General features: G+C 47.1%; 1 protein-coding gene across 1 annotated transcript in view; it reads left to right on the top strand.

The window, feature by feature from the left end:
- Positions 1 to 21,253, top strand: part of DNAI1 (dynein axonemal intermediate chain 1) — a 299,111-nt gene that overhangs the window by 16,002 nt on the left and 261,856 nt on the right. Inside the window, exons 2-4 of the mRNA XM_034774779.1 lie at positions 11,601 to 11,675; positions 15,320 to 15,418; positions 17,789 to 17,869. Coding sequence (XP_034630670.1) covers positions 11,601 to 11,675; positions 15,320 to 15,418; positions 17,789 to 17,869 — 255 coding nt within the window. The remainder of the gene's footprint in view (positions 1 to 11,600; positions 11,676 to 15,319; positions 15,419 to 17,788; positions 17,870 to 21,253) is intronic.

Here is a 21,253-nt window from a genome sequence, read left to right as displayed (position 1 = left end):
GTCGGATCACCTCATGGGTCTGGGGTTCTTCAACCACTCAATAAAGGCGGTCCTACTGTATCTCGAAGTGTGGTCGTTGGGAGGTCTGCAGGGCATCCTCCCCCTTCTGGTCCTTAACTATGGCCTGTTCCTAGGCTCGACTAAGTGTTGGGTCCTCCTGTTGTTCTCAAAGGAAATAACTATCACACTCAAGTTCGACTTGGGTATTGTCCGTTGAAGGGCCTGTCTGAGTGGGAGATACAGTCCGGGTTCCCTCTCATGAGAAGGCCCTTCCACTGGATCCTTGTTCTCATCGTGACCAAGGATTCCCCTCGACGCTGTCTCGTTGCTTTCTCCTGTCGGTGGGTGCTGGGCACATTACTGTAAAAGGACTCGAAACCAGGGCCAATAGCGTCCTAGGATAACTGGATAGGCCAATTTAGGGGCCACGCCCACCTGCAGGGCCGCGTGGTGGTGAGAGATCTCTAATGCTACCCAGGAAGGAGTAGGGGTAGGAGTGCACGTCCCCATGGACGCACTGTAAGTGAATTCAAGATCCTGCTGGTTCGAGATCCGGGATCAGTTCGCTCCAGATGGGGGTCTGACTACATCCAGAGTCAATCAGGGCCACGGTGGGTGTCCCATTTACACGCACAGGGACCCCACGCTTCCCAGGTGCTTTCTTCAGGCTCGTGGGCTAGCTACCCAGACCTGTCCATAGTTGCAATCCATATAGGGGCAATCTCGTCACCAATGCCCCTCTTGACCACACTCGTAACAGCGTTTGCACGCCTCACCAGCTGCCAAATCTTCCTTCATTAGCCCGGTTCCTGACCAAGAATCTTCATCCCTTTGGGATGAGATTTATGTGGTTGTCATCCTCCGAGTCGGGCCTAGGAGGTAGTTCAGGGTCTCGGACCGGCGTAGAGAACCTCATGGCTTGGTAAGTCGTAGCGGGAGGCTGGATGGTAGGGCGCCGGTGTCAGACCCCGCTGGCCAGACTGCCTCCTGGTCATAATAAAGCCATCTGTTGCCCGAGCTTCTCCTGCTGGGTTACGAGTTCACGCATCATCTGCTGTTATTTATTGGCGATTTGCTGTTGCTGGCTTTCCAGGAGCCACTTCAAAACCTTGTCTGATTCCATCTTGCGGTCTGATAATTTATTGGGCAGCGAAGTACCACTACCTGTTGAGGGAAAACCCATTCCCCCCTACCGGGGATTTAAGTATGGGCCTCTCGGCAAGCCCTAATTGCTGCCCACATTCTTCACCACGTGTGACAAAGTGGAGGAAATCCCATCCAGTACAGGGTGAGTTCACCCCATCCTTCAAGCTGCCCTCTGTCTCCAGCCCATGAGACCTAAGGGCAGGAGTCCATAGAGATGCCCGGATCCGCAGGGCTTTAAGGCGCACTGGACAAAGTCTATGGAATTGCCTTGCTCCACAGGGCAATATGGTCATGTGACCTACGTCCAGGGGGTAGCCGTTCTCTACTGGGCAGTAGGGCCTAGCAGCCAGAGTCTATGGGGTACCCCAGGGTTTGCAAGGCAGTAAGGCCCAGTGGCCAAAGTCAGTAGAGATACTCTGGGTCTACAGGGCAGTAAGGCCTATTGGCCAGAGTCATTAATGATCCACGGGGTTCGTCTGCAGCCAGGTCTAGTGGCCTGAGTCGGTGGAGACACCGCTCTGGGCGTGGCTGTATGACCTAGCTGCCAGCATCAAGGGAGATACCCCTGCGGGCGTGGCTGTATGGCCTAGCGGCCGGAGCCTGCAGCGCCACCTTTTGCACGTGGCTGTGTGGCCTAGCAGCCAGAATCAACAGGGTAGCCCTTTGGGTGGGCTGCATGGCCTAGAGGCTGGAGCCATGGCCTAGAGGCTGGAGCCAATAGGGTTACTGTCTGGGCACAGCTGTATGGACTAGTGGCCAGAATCAATAGGGTAGCCCTCTGGGCAGGGCCTAGCGGATGGAGTCAATAAATTTGCCCTCCAAGCAGGGCTGTATGGTCAGGTGGCCGTTTGGAGGGGGGAGGTTTGGGCCGTCACCCGGGGGCGAGGGCTGGCGGCCAGGTAGGGGGACCTGGGCCCTCCCTGCTCCACCGGGTCCCAGCCCAAGGGCCTTGGAGTGGCGAGTGAGTCTGCCATTGGGTCAGCAGGGATCCGTCCACAACACGCTGATCGGCCTCGGGACAATGGCTTGTCCCGCCCTGGACTACTTCCTACCTTGTCACTCCAGTCTGTGATCTGTGCTTCTTCGGGGGTGTCTGGGTTCTTCGGCCGGTACAACTCTCTGTAGCTCGGACCTCCCTGGGGTGTCCACAAGTAGCTGGGCATCCGTGTGGGTCTCGGCGCCTCTGGACTGCAGTCCGGGGCTCCAGTGGTTCCTGGGCAGGGCCAGCAACGAGCGTCCTTCCTTTCCGGTGGTCAGCCCAGACTGAGCCGGGCTGCTCCTTCTTATACTGCTGCTACACCTGGAGCATGCCTGGTAGGGACATGAGGGCGTGGCTTCCTCTACCCACAGTGAGGAGTTAACCCTTCCCCCGTCCAGTGCGGAGTGAGTTCACCCCATCACAGGCCAGCTTTGTTTTTCATTCACACATTCATGCCCCATTTGTTCCTTAGTTTGCACATTCCCTCATACGACTGATGGATGGTGTAGAAGGTTCGCACCGGGGCTCGACCCTCCTGGGCAGGAGGGGAGCCATACCGACTCACTACTGGTGGAACAAACAACCAGTTAGTTCGGGGGCTCAGACCCTCAGGCAGAGGCTGAGCAAACAAACAGTTAGTTCAGGGCTCAGGCCCTCTGGTGCAGGGGCTGAGCAACAGTACAATAGTTTAGGGGGCTCAGGCCCTTTGGTGCAGGGGCTGAGCAACAATACAGTGGTCAGGCTAGGCCCAAGGCCCTATACCTGAGCGTTGGAAGAGGGGGAAGCCTGCCACCCGTGAGCGGGGTGGCAGGGGGGGATGCAGGCCCACCCACTCCACTGCGTCCCAGCCCGGGGCCCTAGCAGTGGCCACTGCCGCTGCGGGTCAGTGGGGTGTCCTGACGGAAACACACTGACATCAGCTCACATGCGTCGCAGCCTGACCGGTGGTTCTAGCATCCTATACAAGGCCGGCTCCAGGCACCAGCGAAGGAAGCAGGTGCTTGGGGCGGCCAATGGAAAGGCGCGGCACGTCCAGGTCTTCGGCGGCGGGTCCTTCGTTCCCTCTCTTCCTCTTCGGCAGCACTTCGGCGGCAGCTCAAAGAGGAAGAGAGGGACTGAGGGACCCGCCGCCGAATTGCCGCCGAAGAATGAAGCGGCGTGATTGAGCTGCTGCCGAAGTGCTGCCGATTGGCTTTATCTTTTTTTTTTCGCTTCGCCGCTTGGGGCAGCAGAAAAGCTGGAGCCGGCCCTGATCCTATAGCCTTGTCTTTTACTGTGAAATGCACCCATTGCTGACAAATATACATGTTGATGATCTGGCCTTGATTAAAATCAGGATTTGACTAGTTTCTTAACTGGTGCTGGAGTTTTTCTTTGTCCGCACTTACGGCTAAACTGTATTCAGAACCAGTTCAGCTGCTCTTTTTGTCAACACCTGATGTCAGCTATGGGTAATATTCCCAATGTAGGCAAGGCTTATGAGTTTGGACAGCAAGACGTTTCTCATTACCCTAGAGGCACAGGCTTGTGCCCATTGATGTGTAAGTGGGTTTTTTTTCTATCTAAATTGTCAATGAGAAACTAAGAGGGTTTTTCCAAAAAACACAAGCAACACTCAAACATGTTTTCTTTTGTTCCCTGCAGAAGTGCTTGTTGGCCCGAAAGGTGCACTAAGCCATTCTTGTTACGTAAAATGAACACTCAAGTTAGTGTTTCTCAAAGAGCAGATTAAAAAAAACTAGTTGACAAATAGCTGTTAAATTGGCATCCATATTGTGTGTAAATTGTTGTCTGCTGCAGAGAAAACCAGAAGTGGTCTTGCCTCCCTTTGCTTTATTTCAGTGCTCATTGTATCACACAGTCCTTCACTATGGTGGCTGCTGACATTCAAAACAAGAATAAGACGCTAGTAGGAAATTACTAGATGGCTTTGCTGAAATGTCAACCTCAGCTCCCTTTAACTGCCTCCTTGCCGAAAGCTGCCAATGACTTTGTTCATCTGTTATGTCAGATTACATGCTAACCTGTGTGCTTTGCTGCAGGGAAAGCAGGAATGATAGTGTCTGTGCTCTGGAAGATAAAGTAAATTTAGCAGGAGGCACATTTGGATTGCTAAATTGTGAAGTCTGATCACCTAGTGCTTGAGAATGAGTGTGTGTATGTGTGTGGGGGGTGGTTAAAGAGAGGGCGCAGGCATATTTTATAATCTCAAAGAAAGGTGGGGTCTGGCATTACCCTCTGATTGCTGTTTCATTAGTTCATGAGCAATTTTCCAGCACCTGCAAAGCTTGTTTAGAGTAGCTGGCAACGTGACCAACCTGCCTAAACCTCACTCCAAGTTCTCTGGTATTTTAAGCTGGATCTGCAACCTCATGCAACCCAGCCCACTTTAGGCCTTGGGCACAGCACAGGGAGGAACTTTACCCTGCTCAAGGGTTAGCAATGCTCCCGAGGGGTTGTGATCTACAGATTAGGTCTAGTGTCTATGCTGTGGTCAGCAGCAAGAGCTACCCTGTGTCCGGAAGTGTTCTGCTCAAAGTAACTGTCAGGTGCACCCAACAGCAAAGGCTATTGTGGATAGTCTTGCCCTGGCTGATGGAATGGGGCCTTCAGTGACATCACTGCGCCCTCTCACTTGGACAGTCAGGGCAAGATTTTGTCCTGAATGTCAAGGGTGGACACTTTTCTTTTTGAAAGGTCTGTGCAGTTGCCTCCTTTCCTGTGAGCCACAAGTCAGTGTTGGGTTTTGAGCGAATGCTGCCTCTGTGAGCAGATCTCTGCTTTTTAGGACACAGCAAATGATCTACCCACTACCGCCACCACCAGCAATAACCAATAAGAGGTGATCTGCAGGCAGGTTACAAGCAAAAGATAGGAACATAAAAAAGGCAGTATTGTCAGCTGTTGGCTGTTCTCTCTGCATGCTGCACTGGCTCTGGCCAGATAGCCTCTCCAGCAGGCTCCAGTCATATTGTCCAAGAAGACCACAGACTCCATTCAGTAGTGAAGGCACTCGGCCAGGTTTATTGCTGACAAAGCACGGTACTAGTTCCCCGGATCAATGTCTACAGGTACATTAGCACATGTATGCCCGTGATAATGGACCAGCTCTGTGAACGGTGGTACTTTACATTCCCCGCTCAGCTGGACAAAGATACCCCCTTTGTGACTCCTCTTTTACACAATGATACAAACAAGCTATGTATCTCCTCTATGATGTGGTTAGTTACCATCCTTTACCTTGTACCTGTTGGTTCGATCAAAACATCTCTCTATTCATCACCCTGTCATCCTGACCTTATCCTTAGGAGGGGTCAATGTGTCACTGTATCATCTTTGGGAAGTGTGTTTATACCATAAACTTGTATTGGGGCGTTCTGGCATTACCTTACTGGAATGTGTTTATGTAAATACTTAGTGCCTAGGTGTGCTTGTGTTTTTGCAACGCCAGCCCTATTCTTGCCAAGTTCGTGGATTTGAGAGCAAGCCTGCAAGCAAGCATCTGCTTTGTAACAGGGCCTGACTTTTGTTCATAGCTTGACTCTTGCTAACTTTGCTTTATCTCAGCAGGGCCTGACTTTAGTTCAGGCCTTAGGCCTCATACCAGGCCCCATTTACCAGGCCTCATGTCTCCGGCTCTCTCTTTCTACTACAGACAGTACTGGGTCAGACCAATGGTCCATCAAACTCAGTATCCTGTCTTCCAACAGTGGCTAGTGCCAGATACTTCAAAGGGAATGAACAGAAGAGGGAGATAACAGCAATTAAAAAAATAAATACATCAGTTTAGACCATTGGTGGGCAACTTATGGTCTGGCCAGAGCCATGCGGACCATAAGGATAATCTGATTGTGGGCCATGAGACATTTTGCTGACGACTGTCCGCAGGCACGGCCCCCCTGCAGCTCTCAGTGGCCACGGTTCGCCGTTCCCAGCCAATGGGAGCTGCGGGAAGCGGCGACCAGAACATCCCTGTGGCCTGTCGCTTCCTGCAGCTCCCATTAGCCAGGAACGGCAAACCGTGGCCACTGGGAGCTTAGACATATTTGATTTAGATACATACCAAATCTTGACTTTAGTAAGGCTTTGGATACTGTCTTGCATGACCGTCTCATCAATTAGGGAAATCTAGCCTAGATGGAGCTACTTTAAGGGGTGGGGACAACTGGTTGGAAAACTGTTCCCAGAGAGTAGTTGTCAGTGGTTTACAGTCAAGCTGGATGGGCATATTGAGTGGGGTCCCGCAGGGATTGGTCCTGAGTCCGGTTCTGTTCAATATCTTCATCAATGGTTTGTATAATGGCATAGAGAGTACACTTATACAGTTTGCAGATGATCCCAAGCTGGGAGGAGTTGCAAGGGCTTTGGAGGACAGGATTAGAATTCAAAATGCTCTGGACAAACTGGAGAAATGGTCTGAAGTAAATAGGATGAAATTAAATGAGGAGAAATGCAAAGTACTGCACTTAGGAAGGAACAATCAATTGCACACATACAAACTGGGACATGACTGCCGCGGAAGCAGGGTAGCTGCACCTGTATTCCCCCTTTGTGGTTGCTTGAGGGCACACACTTCAGGGTTTTCTGCTCCCAGCTGTCACCTCTCCAGGGCAGAGAGCCACATTTTACTCCCTTCCGACCGGGAGTTTTAAGGCTGCACACTTACCTGATCTACACTGTGATTTCCTCAGCAAGCCAGTCTGCTGTGCTTTGCTGTCTCTCCAAGGGCTATGACCAGTGTGCTGCCAGCAGTTACAAGTTACCACCCAGCTCCTTCTAAACAATCCCATTTATTCTTATGGTAAAAGCATTACAGAGAAAGCATCTAAAACAATAAAAGAACCTACATGCATTCTAAAAAGCTTCGAGATCAGTCCCCCAGCTCCAACAGTGGGCTCTGGTAGGTGTCAGTCCTTCAAACCCCACAACTGGGTTTTCCCTGTGGTTACAAGTTCATATCAGTCTTTAGATCAGAAATCAGAATGAAGGTCCCAAGTCAGTTTAAATTTGGGCTATTTATCCAAAAGTCATTTCTTTGTCTGTCCCTGGCCCACAATGATACACAAACCATTCATACACTTAATACAATATGGGTAATACAAAGACAAGGTAACTTCCTGCAATATCTGTCACAGAGAGGTACCGTTTGAGCCAGTTACTGTGCAAACGTACAATAAAGAGATGGTCTCTTCCCCCAAAGGACTTACGATCTAAGTATAAGATGATAGACAAAAAGTGGATACAGCAAACAGACGGTGGTGGGGGAACAATGGGACAATACTGCTCAACATTCTGAGGAATGATGACAGCACACCAGCCGCTGACCCATTGTTGAGCTTTTGGTAGACATCATAGGAGAGAAGAATTTTAAGGAAGTATTTGAAGTGTGATGGCTGAGAAGATATTACAAGGAACTCCTCCCAAGCAGAGGCACAGTGTGGGAAAAAGCCTGGACGTGCTTGGTTGGAAACATTTTAAAATGGGCCAGAAAGTCTGGCATCATTTGCTGAACCGAGGTGGGGACAGCCATCTTGATACTGTCTGAGAGAGCATAGGTAGGGTGGGGATGAGCTGTGGAGCCAACACACACAAAGAACGAGGGAGAGGGAATTCAGGAAGAGGCAAAGCGCTGATATAGTTATGTTTTCCACCCTTCCTGTTATTCCATTTTTTGAGATTTTATTTTTTCTCATGCTTCTTTGGGCCAAATTTCACTAGCCTCACTCATAATAGTACTGCACCTTATTCTGTGAATAGTCTACTTGGCTTCAATGGGACTACTCATGAGTAAGGCTACCAGCATCTGGTTCCTTGTTGTGAGCGTTTGTAAATTTCCTGGAGCTTAAGGGCAGACCAATGGAGGAGACGCCATAAGCATAGCAGACTAGGTCAGGAAGAATATTCCAGGTGTAGGGAACCTCATAGAAAAAAGCTTGGCGGTGAGAATGGGAGAATAACATGAAGGGGCTAATGATGGTAACTGTTTTTTTAAAAGTTAATGGTTGACATATGCAGGGTGCAATTAGCAGAAGGTCATGGGTTTCAAAGGGAGTTTGTGCTGCTATATCATCCCAAATTCCCCCAAGTGACATGTAGGATCACCCACTGTCCTGCAATCCCTTCAGTACCTGGGGAATCATGACTGGGAGGGTGCAGGGAGGGGACAGTGTGTTTGCTCCAGTTTCTTTTTGCTTCTGGTGAAGTCAGATTCTTGCTTTTCTTCAGTGGGGCTTTTCATTTTTAATATAGTTACAGATTTTTTTCACTGATTGCTCTTTATGCTGTGTTAATTGAAAATTGCCCAACTGCCAAAACCAATTACCTTCAGAGTGCCTTGTCAATGCCTTTACTGCCAGATAAATGCATGGACAGACTCATTTATAGGGGGGAATGGTAAGTAGGCTTTTTTTCCTATTTAAAGTTAGTAGTTTGATTTTGAATTGGATCTAAATTAAATTGTGCTCTGGAAACCTGTTTTAAATGTTGTTGCTTAAGTCACATTAAATTCAGGTACAGCGTGTTCCTTTTAAAATAGAATGGCTACATCCACTGCTGCTGCTGGATTGAAACAGTATAGAAGAGCAGTATTGTCTAATGCAGTGGTTCCCAAACTTGTTCTGCCGCTTGTGCAGGGAAAGCCCCTGGCGGGCCGGGCCGGTTTGTTTACCTGCCGCGTCCGCAGGTCCGGCCGATCGCGGCTCCCACTGGCTGCGGTTCGCTGCTCCAGGCCAACGGGAGCTTCTGGAAGCGGCGGCCAGTACATCCCTCGGCCCACGCCGCTTCCAGCATCTCCCATTGGCCTGGAGCAGTGAACCGCAGCCAGTGGGAGCCGCGATCAGCCAAACCTGCGGACGTAGCAGGTAAACGAACCGGCCCGGCCCACCAGGGGCTTTCTCTGCACAAGCGGCGGAACAATTTTGCGAACCACTGGTCTAATGGTTTGAGTAGAGGCCTGGGAGCCAGGATTCCTGGGTTCTTTTCTCTGCTACTGACTTCAGTATGTGACCTTTGGGAAACCTCTTAACCTTTCTATGTTCTCTCCATATGTGAAGTGGATAATAACAATTCCTATCTCACGGGGTATAGTGAGACCCAGTTAATATTTCATGAATCACTGTGGGATTGGCTGGTGGTAGGTGCTATGTGCCATGTGAGTGCACGATATTATTAGTTGATTATTATTATTCATTTGTTTTATTAAAATGTTAGCTGAGTTTTCTGAGGACACTTGCAAAGTTCTTTTGTATCTGTAGTTATTTGAATCCTATCAGTATTTGGCAGGCATGCTAAAAAGGAAAGTCAGACAATGGTACTTTGGGATTTTTAAAAGAACATTATCCCAGTAATTTAAAATTAAATGTAAAATATGCTGTTAAGTGACATATTATGATTGAGATCTTAATCATGCCAAAGCCAGGAAACTGAAAGTAAAGGTGTCACATCAATCATAGCTCGGCCTCTTTGCACATAATGGAGTTTAAACAATTATTTTTTTGGAATATGATTAAATTTAAAGTTGTTGAGTTATCTCTGATTAAACAAGGGTGTAAATGCCTGTGACACTTTCTCCAGGTGTCCAGAATTGTAAATCAACGTATTACCCCTCTGCCTCAGCATAAAAGGGATCCGCTAGTGCTAAACTGAATGGCAACTCCCAGTCACTCCAGTTTGTTTGCCAGCCCCACAGATTCCTCATAATTCTACTAGTTCTAACTCTGCCTTCCAGGTTAACCCTTGATGTACTTCAGTTCCCAAACTCTCTAGAAGTGTCTCCCCACAGCATCCAGCCGTTGTCACTGGACGACCACAGAAATTACCAAGTCTGCTGTCTCTAAAAAGACAATGTGCACAGCAGCTTGCTTGGTTTAATCAGGAATTCACACTCTGCTTAGTATAATAGTGCTGAGATATACTTATGATAAAAGAAAGAGCAGTTTATTAACCAAAAACTGAGATCTAAGTGATACTAACCAAGAATAATAGAGACAGAAATAGTCCCAAATAAAATGAAAGTAGAACACACTTTTAAGTGTCTAAAACTTACCAGGCTACAATCCTTGACTAAGATGAGTTCCTTATGTAAAGCAACCTTTCGGCATCACCCACCCACAGGGCAGGGGATCCACCATTCAAAGATAGAAAGAGCAATGACCTCTTTGTCCCCTAAGTGATGGAAAACCAACATGACTTTGTATTGTTCCATGTATTCCCGAAAGTTTATCGTCTTTGTCACAAGAGATAGAATGAACTCCTGGGGATCAGACTCCAGTATCTTCCCATCCTGATTTCACATTTTCTTGCTAATTTGTTCCTCCTATTTACCTTGGATGAAAATGAACTGCCCAATGTCTTCGGAATCACAATGCTCAATTTACATTGGAGACAGGAAGATAACTATCCTCCCTCTTGTCTGGAAGAAAACCTGTTTCTCCCTTTGCTTGGTTACAGACTTTAAAGCATAATATCAGGGAGTATCCACAGTTCCTCATATAGTGTTAATACATATATTTCACAATGATAGTAATGACCAGTGTGTCACCAGCTTTCATTTTATATCTCCATAACATTCTTGACAGATAAATACTATGACAGTAATGTGTTAGGTGTAGTAAGTTTTTCCGGCCTGCCAAGAGTTGCTGATACAGAGTAGTGAGCCACCAATGGGACTATGTGTCACGACTCCCCATTTTCTGAACAAAAGGAATGCATAGATCTGCCCATATGTTATCGTTCTGAGATGCCCTTTTCCAGAATAAACTTCCCTGAGACCTGCTAGTGTCGGTAGCATGTCTTATCTTGTGGCAAGGGCAAACAACACTGAAAGTTTCAGGAGAAAACCTTGGTCTAGTATAATCTGTGCTACCACATGTGTCATCATTTAAAATGATTTGTCTGCAGAATTCTTATTCTAGAGGCCTAACAAATAATGGAATTTTAGCTATAAGAGATGGGAAAGTCATATTAAAGTCATCATGTCCATCTTCCTGCCAAACAGGATGTGTTCTGGTCCCTAGATGCAGTCAATATACTTTTCAAAATGGCATTTTTGGCCATTGTGGAGCCTATGGCATATTTTTTGAAAGAGCAGGAATAACAGCACTGGTGACCTGGCTAAATTTCATAATTACGTTCTTCAGGCTTAAATTTCTCCTTTGGTTTCAATTTCATATGGAATTGTTCCGTTTCTATCCTGAACTGTCACATAGTGTTCCTGCGTACTATTAAATTGCTGGTTTGTTATAGTCCAGAAATGGCTGCTTTTCAGTGCGGGGGTGAAATGATTCATATATAGAATTTTGAATCAGTTTGTAGAATGTACTGGGATCCTTGGATGAAGATGCTATAGAAATATTAGTCGTTATTATTGTAACAAACCTTGGTGGGCTCTTCTCAGTTCTTATTCTGGTTTGGTTATATCAGGAAAGTGGTTATAAACTTCTACATTGGTTTTACATTTTGTGTGCATTTGTTTTAGAGCCAAGGTGGACAAATAGGACCAGCAGTTAAGGCGGTACAATCAAGGACTGCCAAAAGCACCTCAAAAAAACGGGTAAGAGACACAACTTGTCACCAAATCCCAAACTTTCTGAGTGACTGCATTTCTCTACATCCATGAGAAGCAAAGTAGATTCCATTTCAATAATGGCCGACTTGGTATAACTGGTGTCATTAAAATTTATTTAGCAATAGAAGGTTGTTCTAGACTCTCATTAAGAAGGGAATTACATCAGCAAATTAGAGTATAAAATGGAAATTAAAACTAAAGCAAGAAAACTGGAATGTGCAAACGGTGAGTTTCCTTGGTACATGGCATGTAGCCAACATAGCATTGCCTGGCCATCCTCAATGGACCCCACAGTTATCATCAATCATTGCTAGGCATATGTAGATATTGTACAGTGCTTTGTACTCTTACGGTGTTGTACAAATAATAATCTTATACTGAGGCAGCAGACCCCAGAAACCAGAACAGCGCATCATTAGGATCTTATACTGTGATTGTATTTTGGCTCACAGCGTCAAACGGAACTGGGCTGTTTGTGTGGGTGTTCCTGTCTCACTGAAGCATCTTCATGGCTGTTCGGCGGGATGGGGCAGGATCCAAGGGTCTTTGTTTAGTTTGCTGAGCATTCCCCTTGCTGCCTTGTGTGGCAGGCAGCATTCGTATGATCATTATTGCAGTCACTGTGCCGGAGATGTGGCATGCATGAGAAGTTTAGACTCTGTACATGGCTTTAAGGCCATAGGTTGCATGTCTCTGGACTAAGAGATATACAGTTTAATAGAACTGAGACAACTGTATTTAAAATAAAGATTGATTTATTTTAAATTCAACTCATTAGACATTCCAATTTAAGGGGGAAAAACTGCCCCAAGCTGTTATACCCTTTAATCAGTGACTTGGTGCTCTGCAAGCATAATGGTAATGAAAAGGAATTGAAATGAATCCCTACAGCGATCACTTTTCTATTAATGATGTACCATAATAACACCATCAAGCACCCCAGTGAAAGCATCTCTCTTTGCTATGGCCATGCAGATAAGATGTTTGCTTGTACTGTGGTGTAACGCCTGCTGACCTTTACAAGAAAATGGTTAACATTGCTCTGCCTAAAATGTGATCCCTAAATCTTTATATCTGAAATAATTTCTAGGTGTTGCTTATGTAACAACATTTCAGAAATAACTGCTGGTCCTTTACTGAGCCATTGAGAAGTCTCAATTTAGAGCATCAATATAATATGTTCTGCATATGGCTCTCTTAGAGATTGGGTGTAATACGAGCAAGAGAACTAGAGTTGTCATTTTTAAAATTGTGAAGATTAAATGAAAAAACTGTTGCTCTTGTTATGAAAAGGGAAAGAAAAGATCTTCAGACATGACAAGCAATTTTGACAGTAACCAAGGGCCTAGTCAGGGTTCAAAAAGAACTAGGTAAATTCATGGAGGAAGAATCACAGAAGATTAGGGTTAGAAGAGACCTCAGGAGGTCATCTAGTCCAATCCCCTGCTCAAAGCAGGACCAACCCCAACTAAATCATCCCAGACAGGGCTTTGTCAAGCCAGGCCTTAAAAACCTCTAAGGATGGAGATTCCACCACCTCCCTAGGTAACCCCTTCCAGTGCTTCACCACCCTCCTAGCGAAATAGTGTTTCCTAATATCCAGCCTAGACCTCTCCCACTGCAACTTGAGACCATTGCTTCTTATTCTGTCATCTACCAACACTGAGAACAGCCAAGCTCCATCCTCTTTGGAAACCCCCTTCAGGCAGTTGAATGCTGCTATCAAATCCCCCCTCCGACTTCTCTTCTGCAGACTAAACAAGCCCAGTTCCCTCAGCCTCTCCTCGTAAGTCATGTGCCCCAGCCCCCTAATCATTTTTGTTGCCCTTTGCTGGACTCTCTCCAATTTGTCCACTCCCTTCCGTAGTGGGGGGGGGGGTGTCCAAAACTGGACGCAATACTCCAGGTGTGGCCTGACCAGTGCCGAATAGAGGGGAATAATCACGTCCCTCGATCTGCTGGCAGTGCTCCTACTAATGCAGCCCAATATGCCGTGAGCCTTCTTGGCAAGAAGGGCACACTGCTGACTCATATCCAGCTTCTCGTCCACTGTAATCCCCAGGTCCTTTTCTGCAGAACTGCTGCTTAGCCAGTCAGTCCCCAGCCTGTAGCAGTGCATGGGATTCTTCCATCCTAAGTGCAGCCCTCTGCACTTGTCCTTGTTGAACATCATCAGATTTATTTTGGCCCAATCCTCCAATTTGTCTAGGTCACTCTGGACCCTATCCCTACTCTCCAGCGTCTCTATCTCTCCCCCCCCCAGCTTAGGTCCTTCAATGGCTATTAGCCAGGATGGGCAGGGATGGTGTCTCTAGCCTCTGTTTGCTACCCTGTTTCCCCGAAAATAAGACATCCTCCGAAAATAAGGCCTACTTACAGTTTTGCCTCTCGTTGTAATATAAGGCATCCCCCCGATAATAAGACCTCCCCGATAATAAGGCATCCACCGATAATAAGGCATTTTTCATTTCTGAAAAATAAGACATCCCCTGAAAATAAGACCTAGCGCATCTTTGGGAGCAAAAATTAATATAAGACACTGTCTTATTTTCGGGGAAACAGGGTAGAAGCTGGGAATGAATGAAAGGGGATGGATCACTTGATGATTACCTGTTCTGTTCATTCCCAGTGTGGCACCTTGTTACCCAGGGTTACCAGAACCCCCAACAGGGGCAACTGAACTATTTCACTCCAGGCGGTGAAAGGAATAAATCAACAGGAACTCAGCAATTCTGTCTGATCAAGGGGAAATGCAAGTCAGCGTGCTTTTGTCTAACACTGCAGTTATTAGATTTAAGCACACACAGACATAAGCAATAGGTTTAGGACATCCCAGATATTTACCTATATTCTGAGACGGTATTGAGTAAACAACGACAGGTCAGTGCTGGCCAAACACCTTCCTGCCGGGGAGTAAATATGTCAGGAAAATGCCTCTCCCAGGATAGCTCCCAAGGACTGCTCCCAAATACACTTTGTTATCTGAACTTTTTATAACTAACTTCTACTAAACACATAGGTCATAATGACCCCTACTAAGTCATCACTTTTCCTAACTTTTACTAACAGAGGCATCTAGACTCAAGGCTGTTCATCCATATATCTTTTTTCACTCTCAGTTGTTTACTTTTTCTTCCTTCCCCTCCCATACTGATTAGCAAAACTGCCAGTAGTTATGACCTTGCTTCTGAAAGCCTGTCTCCAAATTAACCATCCAATATGTGGTGTTCTGTTTCATTAATTCATAGTGGCTGAGTGCACATAATATAATTGCAATTAGCTTGATCACATTCTGGGATATATACACCCCTCAAATCCAGGGCAACAACCTGGCATTGGCCACTGTTGGAAGACAGGATAATGGGCTATATGGACCTTTGGTCTGACCCAGTATGGCCGTTCTTATGTTCTTATGATCCTAAGAAGTGCTGAGCACCTCGTAGGTTCATTCAGTGGCAGCTATGGCAACTCCACACCTTTCAAGGCCCACAAGGTCTGTGTTAGCTAAGACTGGCCAAAGCTTCATTTAGAGAATGAATGGAATCAGCTGCTTCCCTACTTCCATCCCCTCACACCGCTGAAACCGTCCCCATCTCAGTGCATTAATGGGTTTGTTGCTCCTGTGGTAGGATGAAGATGCATCCACTGAAGTGGGAGAGGGGGCAGATGAATGGACACAGTCAAAAACTCTACTCAAACCCCCGGACCAACTGGAGTTGACCGAAGCTGTGAGTAAAAGAGTATTTGGGGTTTTCATGGGTTGTTTACACAAAAGCAGAATCCCTGCAAACACTTCACCGAGGTTTTAGTGCACTGTTTCTGCCGTTTAAAACAAAATTGCCTTCAGCAGTACGAGCTGGAGAGCATTACCTGAAGGAACCTTCTAGAGCCAATGGGCTAGAAGAGAGAAAATGTCCTTGAGGAGAAGATTTCTCCCCTGTTCTTCCATTGGGGTGGTGGAACAGGGTTTCCTCTGGTGGAACAGCCCATAAGGTCAACCAACAAGCCCTGAGCATCCCAGGGACCAGGAGGATTCTGGGGCCTTTTGTGTTGAGGGTCCTAGAGCTCTGGCCTTGCTCCTTGGCAGCATGGCTCCAATGGAACCACAGAGTCAGGCACATCCCTGTCCACAACTGCCTCCAGATTCTCTGCTCAAAGCGGGATCCCGGCTGCAAAGGGTGGGCCATATAAAAGTGACACAGCCTTAGGTTCTTCATACTTTGCACTGTGATCTCCATAGGGTCAACAGAAGAAAGATGTGTTCCGTCCCTCCCCCCGCCCCGCAAGTCCTCCTATTCTCTATATAAATGGTGCTGTTATTAACCAAGGGGCCAATGCTGCAAACACTGACTACTGGGCTTAGTGCTTACAACTTATTTTGGATTGCACGCACTTCAAGGCAGGATCTGTGTATGGAAAGCGCCTACCACTTTGTGGGTGTTACTACAGTCTACATAATATCTCATAGTACTAAAGAATCTAGGGGTATGCCTACACTTTGAGATGGAGGGGTAATTTCCAGCTTGAGGAGACATATCCCCACTAGCTCTGATCGTGTTAGCATGTTAAAAGCGGTGGTGGCACGGGCAGCAGGAGTGGCTAGCTGCCCTGAGTACGTATACATCCGAGATGCTAGGCATTGTGACAGACCCAGACCAGTGGGGTACAGGAGTCTGGTAGAGGGCAAATATACTGGTCACTGGATGAGTAGTTTTCGTTCCCTGAGTGACCAGAGCAGGGGCTGCACTAGAGTAATCAGGAACCTGCTAGAACCAGTTAAGGCAGGTAGGCTAATTAGGACACCTGGAGCCAATTAAGAAGAAGCTTCTAGAATCAATTAAGGCAGGCTAATCAGGGCACCTGGGTTTTAAAAAGGAGCTCACTTCAGTTTGTGGTGGGAGTGTGAGGAGCTGGGAGCAAGAGGCGTAAGGAGCTGAGAGTGAGAGGGTGTGCTGCTGGAGGACTGAGGAGCACAAGCGTTATCAGACACTCGGAGGAAGGTCCTGTGGTGAGAATAAGGAAGGTCAATGATGGGACATTAAAAGTTACTACAGAGAACTTTTTCCAGAGGGTCTGGCTAGAGAATCTTGCCTGCATGCTCGGGGTTCAGCTGATCGCCATATTTGGGGTCGGGAAGGAATTTTCCTCCAGGGTAGATTGGCAGAGGCCCTGGAGGTTTTTCGCCTTCCTCCGCAGCATGGGGCAGGGGTCGCTTGCTGGAGGATTCTCAGCTATTTGAAGTCTTTAAATCATGATTTGGGGACTTCAACAGCTGAGTCAAGGGAGAGAATTATTCCAGGAGTGGGTGGGTCAGCTTTTGTGGCCCGCATCATGCGGGAGGTCAGACTAGATGATCATAATGGTCCCTTCTGACCTTAGAGCCTATGAGTAAGGTGTTTGGAGGAGGTCATGGGGAAGTAGCCCAGGGAGTTGTGGCTGTCATGCAGCTGTTACAGGAGGCACTATAGACAGCTGCAGTCCACAGGGCCCTGGGCTGGAACCCGGAGTAGAGGGCAGGCCCGGGTTCCCCCCAAACCTCCCAATTGACCTGGACTGTGGGTTCTTCCAGAGGGGAAGGTCTCTGGCCTGTTCCCCAACCCACATGGTGAATCTCTGAGGCAAGAAAATCCGCCAATAAGCGCAGGACCCACCAAGATAGAGGAGAAACTTTGTCACAGCATGTAGTCGGGCGGCTAGCCTGTCCCACCACCATAGCTGCCGCAGCTATGCTCTATTATTAGCATGTAAGTTTGATCAGAGCTAGCGCAGGTTTGTCTCCTCAAGCTGGAATTGACCCCTCCAGCTTGAAGTGTAGATTTGCTCTAAGTAATCCCTTTGAAGTGAATGGAGCTACCCATGGTTGTAAGCATTATGCCCAGTAGTGGTTGCCAGATGGGGCCCTAACTTGGCACATTCTGAACTAACTTTGCCACAGCCATTGTTCCTCCTGGAAGCAAAAGCTTTTGCTGAGATGCCCATTGCAGTTTGAACACAATGGAAATGAGCCCGAGGAACCTGGAGATCTTTTTATACTATATGTTACTGTTCCAGCTTTAAGAGCGGGCTCGTATTTATGGCTCTGTTTTTCCATTCCAAAGGAATTAAAAGAGGAAATTACACGCATCCTGACAGCCAATAATCCACATGCTCCCCAGAATATCGTCCGATACAGCTTTAAGGTAAGTGCAGAATGGTCTGTAAATCCCGGTTCTGGTGGGTGCTATTTATTGATTTGTGCTTAGCTTAATGTATAACAAGGTAACTTGTATTTTAGTGTGGATGTACTTTATTTTCCATATACTACTATCAGTTCCTCAAGGGTTTTTGCAGAGGATAAAAGTCTATAAACATTAACATAATTGACTATGCAGAAACAGGAGATGGCAGTTACTCAACAAGTTCTGAAAGGGAATATAATTAGTGCAGCTAATCTCTGCTGATAAATTATTTCATTCAGTAGTGGTGAGAGGAGAGAGAAGATTCTTTACAGTCAGTAGTGCATTTATAACTCAATATCTTCATAGCGTGTTCCAGTCTCATGAAAATATATGAGTGTTCAAAAACATGTTTTGTGCAATCAATGCCAATTCAGGGCCAAAGTGGAGAAATTAGTCACCAGCCGGAGCTGCAGACAGGGCCGGTGCTACCATTTAGGCAAACTAGACGGTTGCCTAGGGCGCCAAGATTTGGGGGTGCCAAAAAGCGGTGCCCCCAATTTTTTTTTACATCGTTCCTATGCCCCCTCCCTGAGCGCATGGTGGCCGCTCCACTTCTCCCGCCTCCCAGGCTTGCAGCACCAATCAGCTGTTTGGCACCGCAAGCCTGGGAGGGGAGGAGAATTAGAGCAGGGGCGGCGTGCTCGGGGCGGAGGTGATGCAGAGGTGAGCTGGGGTGGGGAGTTGCTGCGGTGGGGGGAAGCTGCTGTGGTGGAGGGGGTGCCGGGGAGGGGAGGGGGTGCGGGGAGCTGCCGCAGGGCTGGGGCGGGGGCGTGCAAGGTGGAAGTTTCGCCTAGGGCGCGAAACTTCCTTGCACCGGCCCTGGCTGCAGAGACCCATGGGGAAGCTCCAGGAAGGATTGTGCCTTATGAAGTCCAATCCCTCCTCCCTCAGCTTTCCAGTGCAGGAGGTGCATGCACATTCTGCATCCGTGTGGAGCTTCCTACTCCCCCAGGATGTTCAGCTAGCTCTGTGGGTTGTGCAAGGGGAGGGTGGAGTCATGGCCATGCCTCCTCTCCTCCCTCCTTGGGATGTGGAGGGAGCAGTCCCCGCAATGTCCCCAGCTGCAGTACTTGGATTGTCCGTAGCCGTGAGTAGGGAGCTCAAAGGCTTGGGAAGGCACTTTGTTCTCTGGTCTCATTCCTGTGAGCCTGCGCAAGGGCCAGGGATAATTTGGCCTTGTATTTACTCTATATAAGAAAAGAAATTTAACTAGTGAGCGGAGAATCTGGCCCCCAGGGAGCGGATATGGGGCCACTCCATTACACTGGCACGATTTCACTGACTCCAGTGTTGTGGCTGTGGTGTAACAGAGAGGAGAATGTGACCCAGGGGGATGAGTTATTCATGCCCTCGGGACCTTCTCAATGACTGCAGTGGGCTCGACGTGGGGCTACGATACTTCCCTTGAAGCTGTAGTCCAGTTCGTGCAGAATAAAGCAGTGTTTGCTTTAAGGAGCATTGTTACATTAGCACTTTGAGTCTGCAATGGCTTCTTATTGCTTTTGGGTGCCACTTAAGGTGTTGATATTGATCTCCAGAGCCTTAAATGGTTTGAGTCTTAGGATATATCTACTCTGTTATGAAAGTGTGATTGTCGCCTGGGGAGACATACCCGTGCTAGCTTTAATCTAGCTAGCCTGGATAACCATAGTAGTGTAGACACGGCAGCATGAGTTTCAGTACAGGTTAGCAATGTGTTACACCCCCCACATTAATAGGTGTTATGTGCAAGGTATAAATATTGTATATATTATATTAAATATGAACAGTTATCCCAAGTGACTTGTATTATGCTCTTCCCGCAATTCTGTTCACTTATGTCACAATATCTATAGCTATATTTATATCTATGTCTATATCCCGCAATACTCTGCAAAGCTAAACGTAGCTTTTGGCATTAGCAGATATGTAACCTGTTAAAAGCTAGATTCATGAACAGTGTGTCCTCAGACTCATAGACTCTAAGGTCAGAAGGGACCATTATGATCATCTAGCCTGACCTCCCGCATGATGCAGGCTACAAAAGCTGACCCACCCACTCCTGGAAGAATTCTCTCCCTTGACTCAGCTGTTGAAGTCCCTAAATCATGATTTAAAGACTTCAAATCGCTGAGAATCCTCCAGCAAGTGACCCCTGCCCCATGCTGCGGAGGAAGGCGAGCAGGGGGTCCTAGTAGAGCAAGGGTAGGCAACCTATGGCACGGGTGCCGAAGGCGGTACGTGAGCTGATTTTCAGTGGCACTCACACTGCCCAGGTCCTGGCCATCGGTCCGGGGGGCTCTACATTTTAATTTAATTTTAAATGAAGGTTCTTATACATTTTAAAAACCTTATTTACTTTACATACAGCAATAGTTTAGTTCTATATTATAGACTTATAGAAAAAGACCTTCTAAAAACGTTAAAATGTATTACTGGCACGTGAAACCTTAAATTAGAGTGAATAAATGAAGACTCGGCACACCACTTCTGAAAGGTTGCCGACCCCTGTAGTAGAGGTTGGGTTGTGTCATCATGGCTCTTGAAATGTGGGATCTAAACCAAAAGAGAAGAAATGTACATCATGGGACAAGAAGAACACGGTAAAAAGCTGATGGGTGAATTTGAGTCTTGGGTGATGTATAGATAAGGTGACCAGACAGCAAGTGTGAAAAATCGGGACAGGAGGTGGTGTGTAATAGGCTTCTATATAATTAAAAGCCTCAAATATCGGGACTGTCCCTATAAAATCGGGACATCTGGTCACCCTATGTATAGAGAGTGCTTTTAGCTCGTAAACAACCATGCTATAAATATGGCTGGGTTTGAATGCATACTTGGGAGCACACCTGCTGTGTAAGATGAACTGCACACTTCAAGAAAACTACTTCCCAGAAGGAGCAAAGAGTCAAAGGGGTAGCTGTGTTAGTCTGGATCTGTAAAAGCAGCGAAGAGTCCTGTGGCACTTTATAGACTAACAGACATATAGGAGCATGAGCTTTCGTGGGTGAATACCCACTTCGTCGGATGCATGTAGTGGAAATTTCCAGGGGCAGGTATAAATATGCAAGCAAGAGTGAGTAAGGCTAGAGATAACGAGGTTAGTTCAATCAGGGAGGATGAGGCCCTCTTCTAGCAGTTGAGGTGTGAACACCAAGGGAGGAGAAACTGCTTTTGTAGTTGGATAGCCATTCACAGTCTTTGTTTAATCCTGAGCTGATGGTGTCAAATTTGCAGATGAACTGAAGCTCAGCAGTTTCTCTTTCTGTGGCTACCTTTAAATCTGCTCACCATATTCTCACCAGTAACCACACACCGCACCACAGTAACTCTAACTCAGGAACCAACCCATGCAACAAACCTCGA

This window comes from Trachemys scripta, chromosome 6 (assembly GCF_013100865.1).
Source record: "Trachemys scripta elegans isolate TJP31775 chromosome 6, CAS_Tse_1.0, whole genome shotgun sequence".
In the NCBI taxonomy this organism is placed as follows: domain Eukaryota; kingdom Metazoa; phylum Chordata; order Testudines; family Emydidae; genus Trachemys; species Trachemys scripta.
This window is presented reverse-complemented; position numbering and strand designations above follow the sequence as displayed.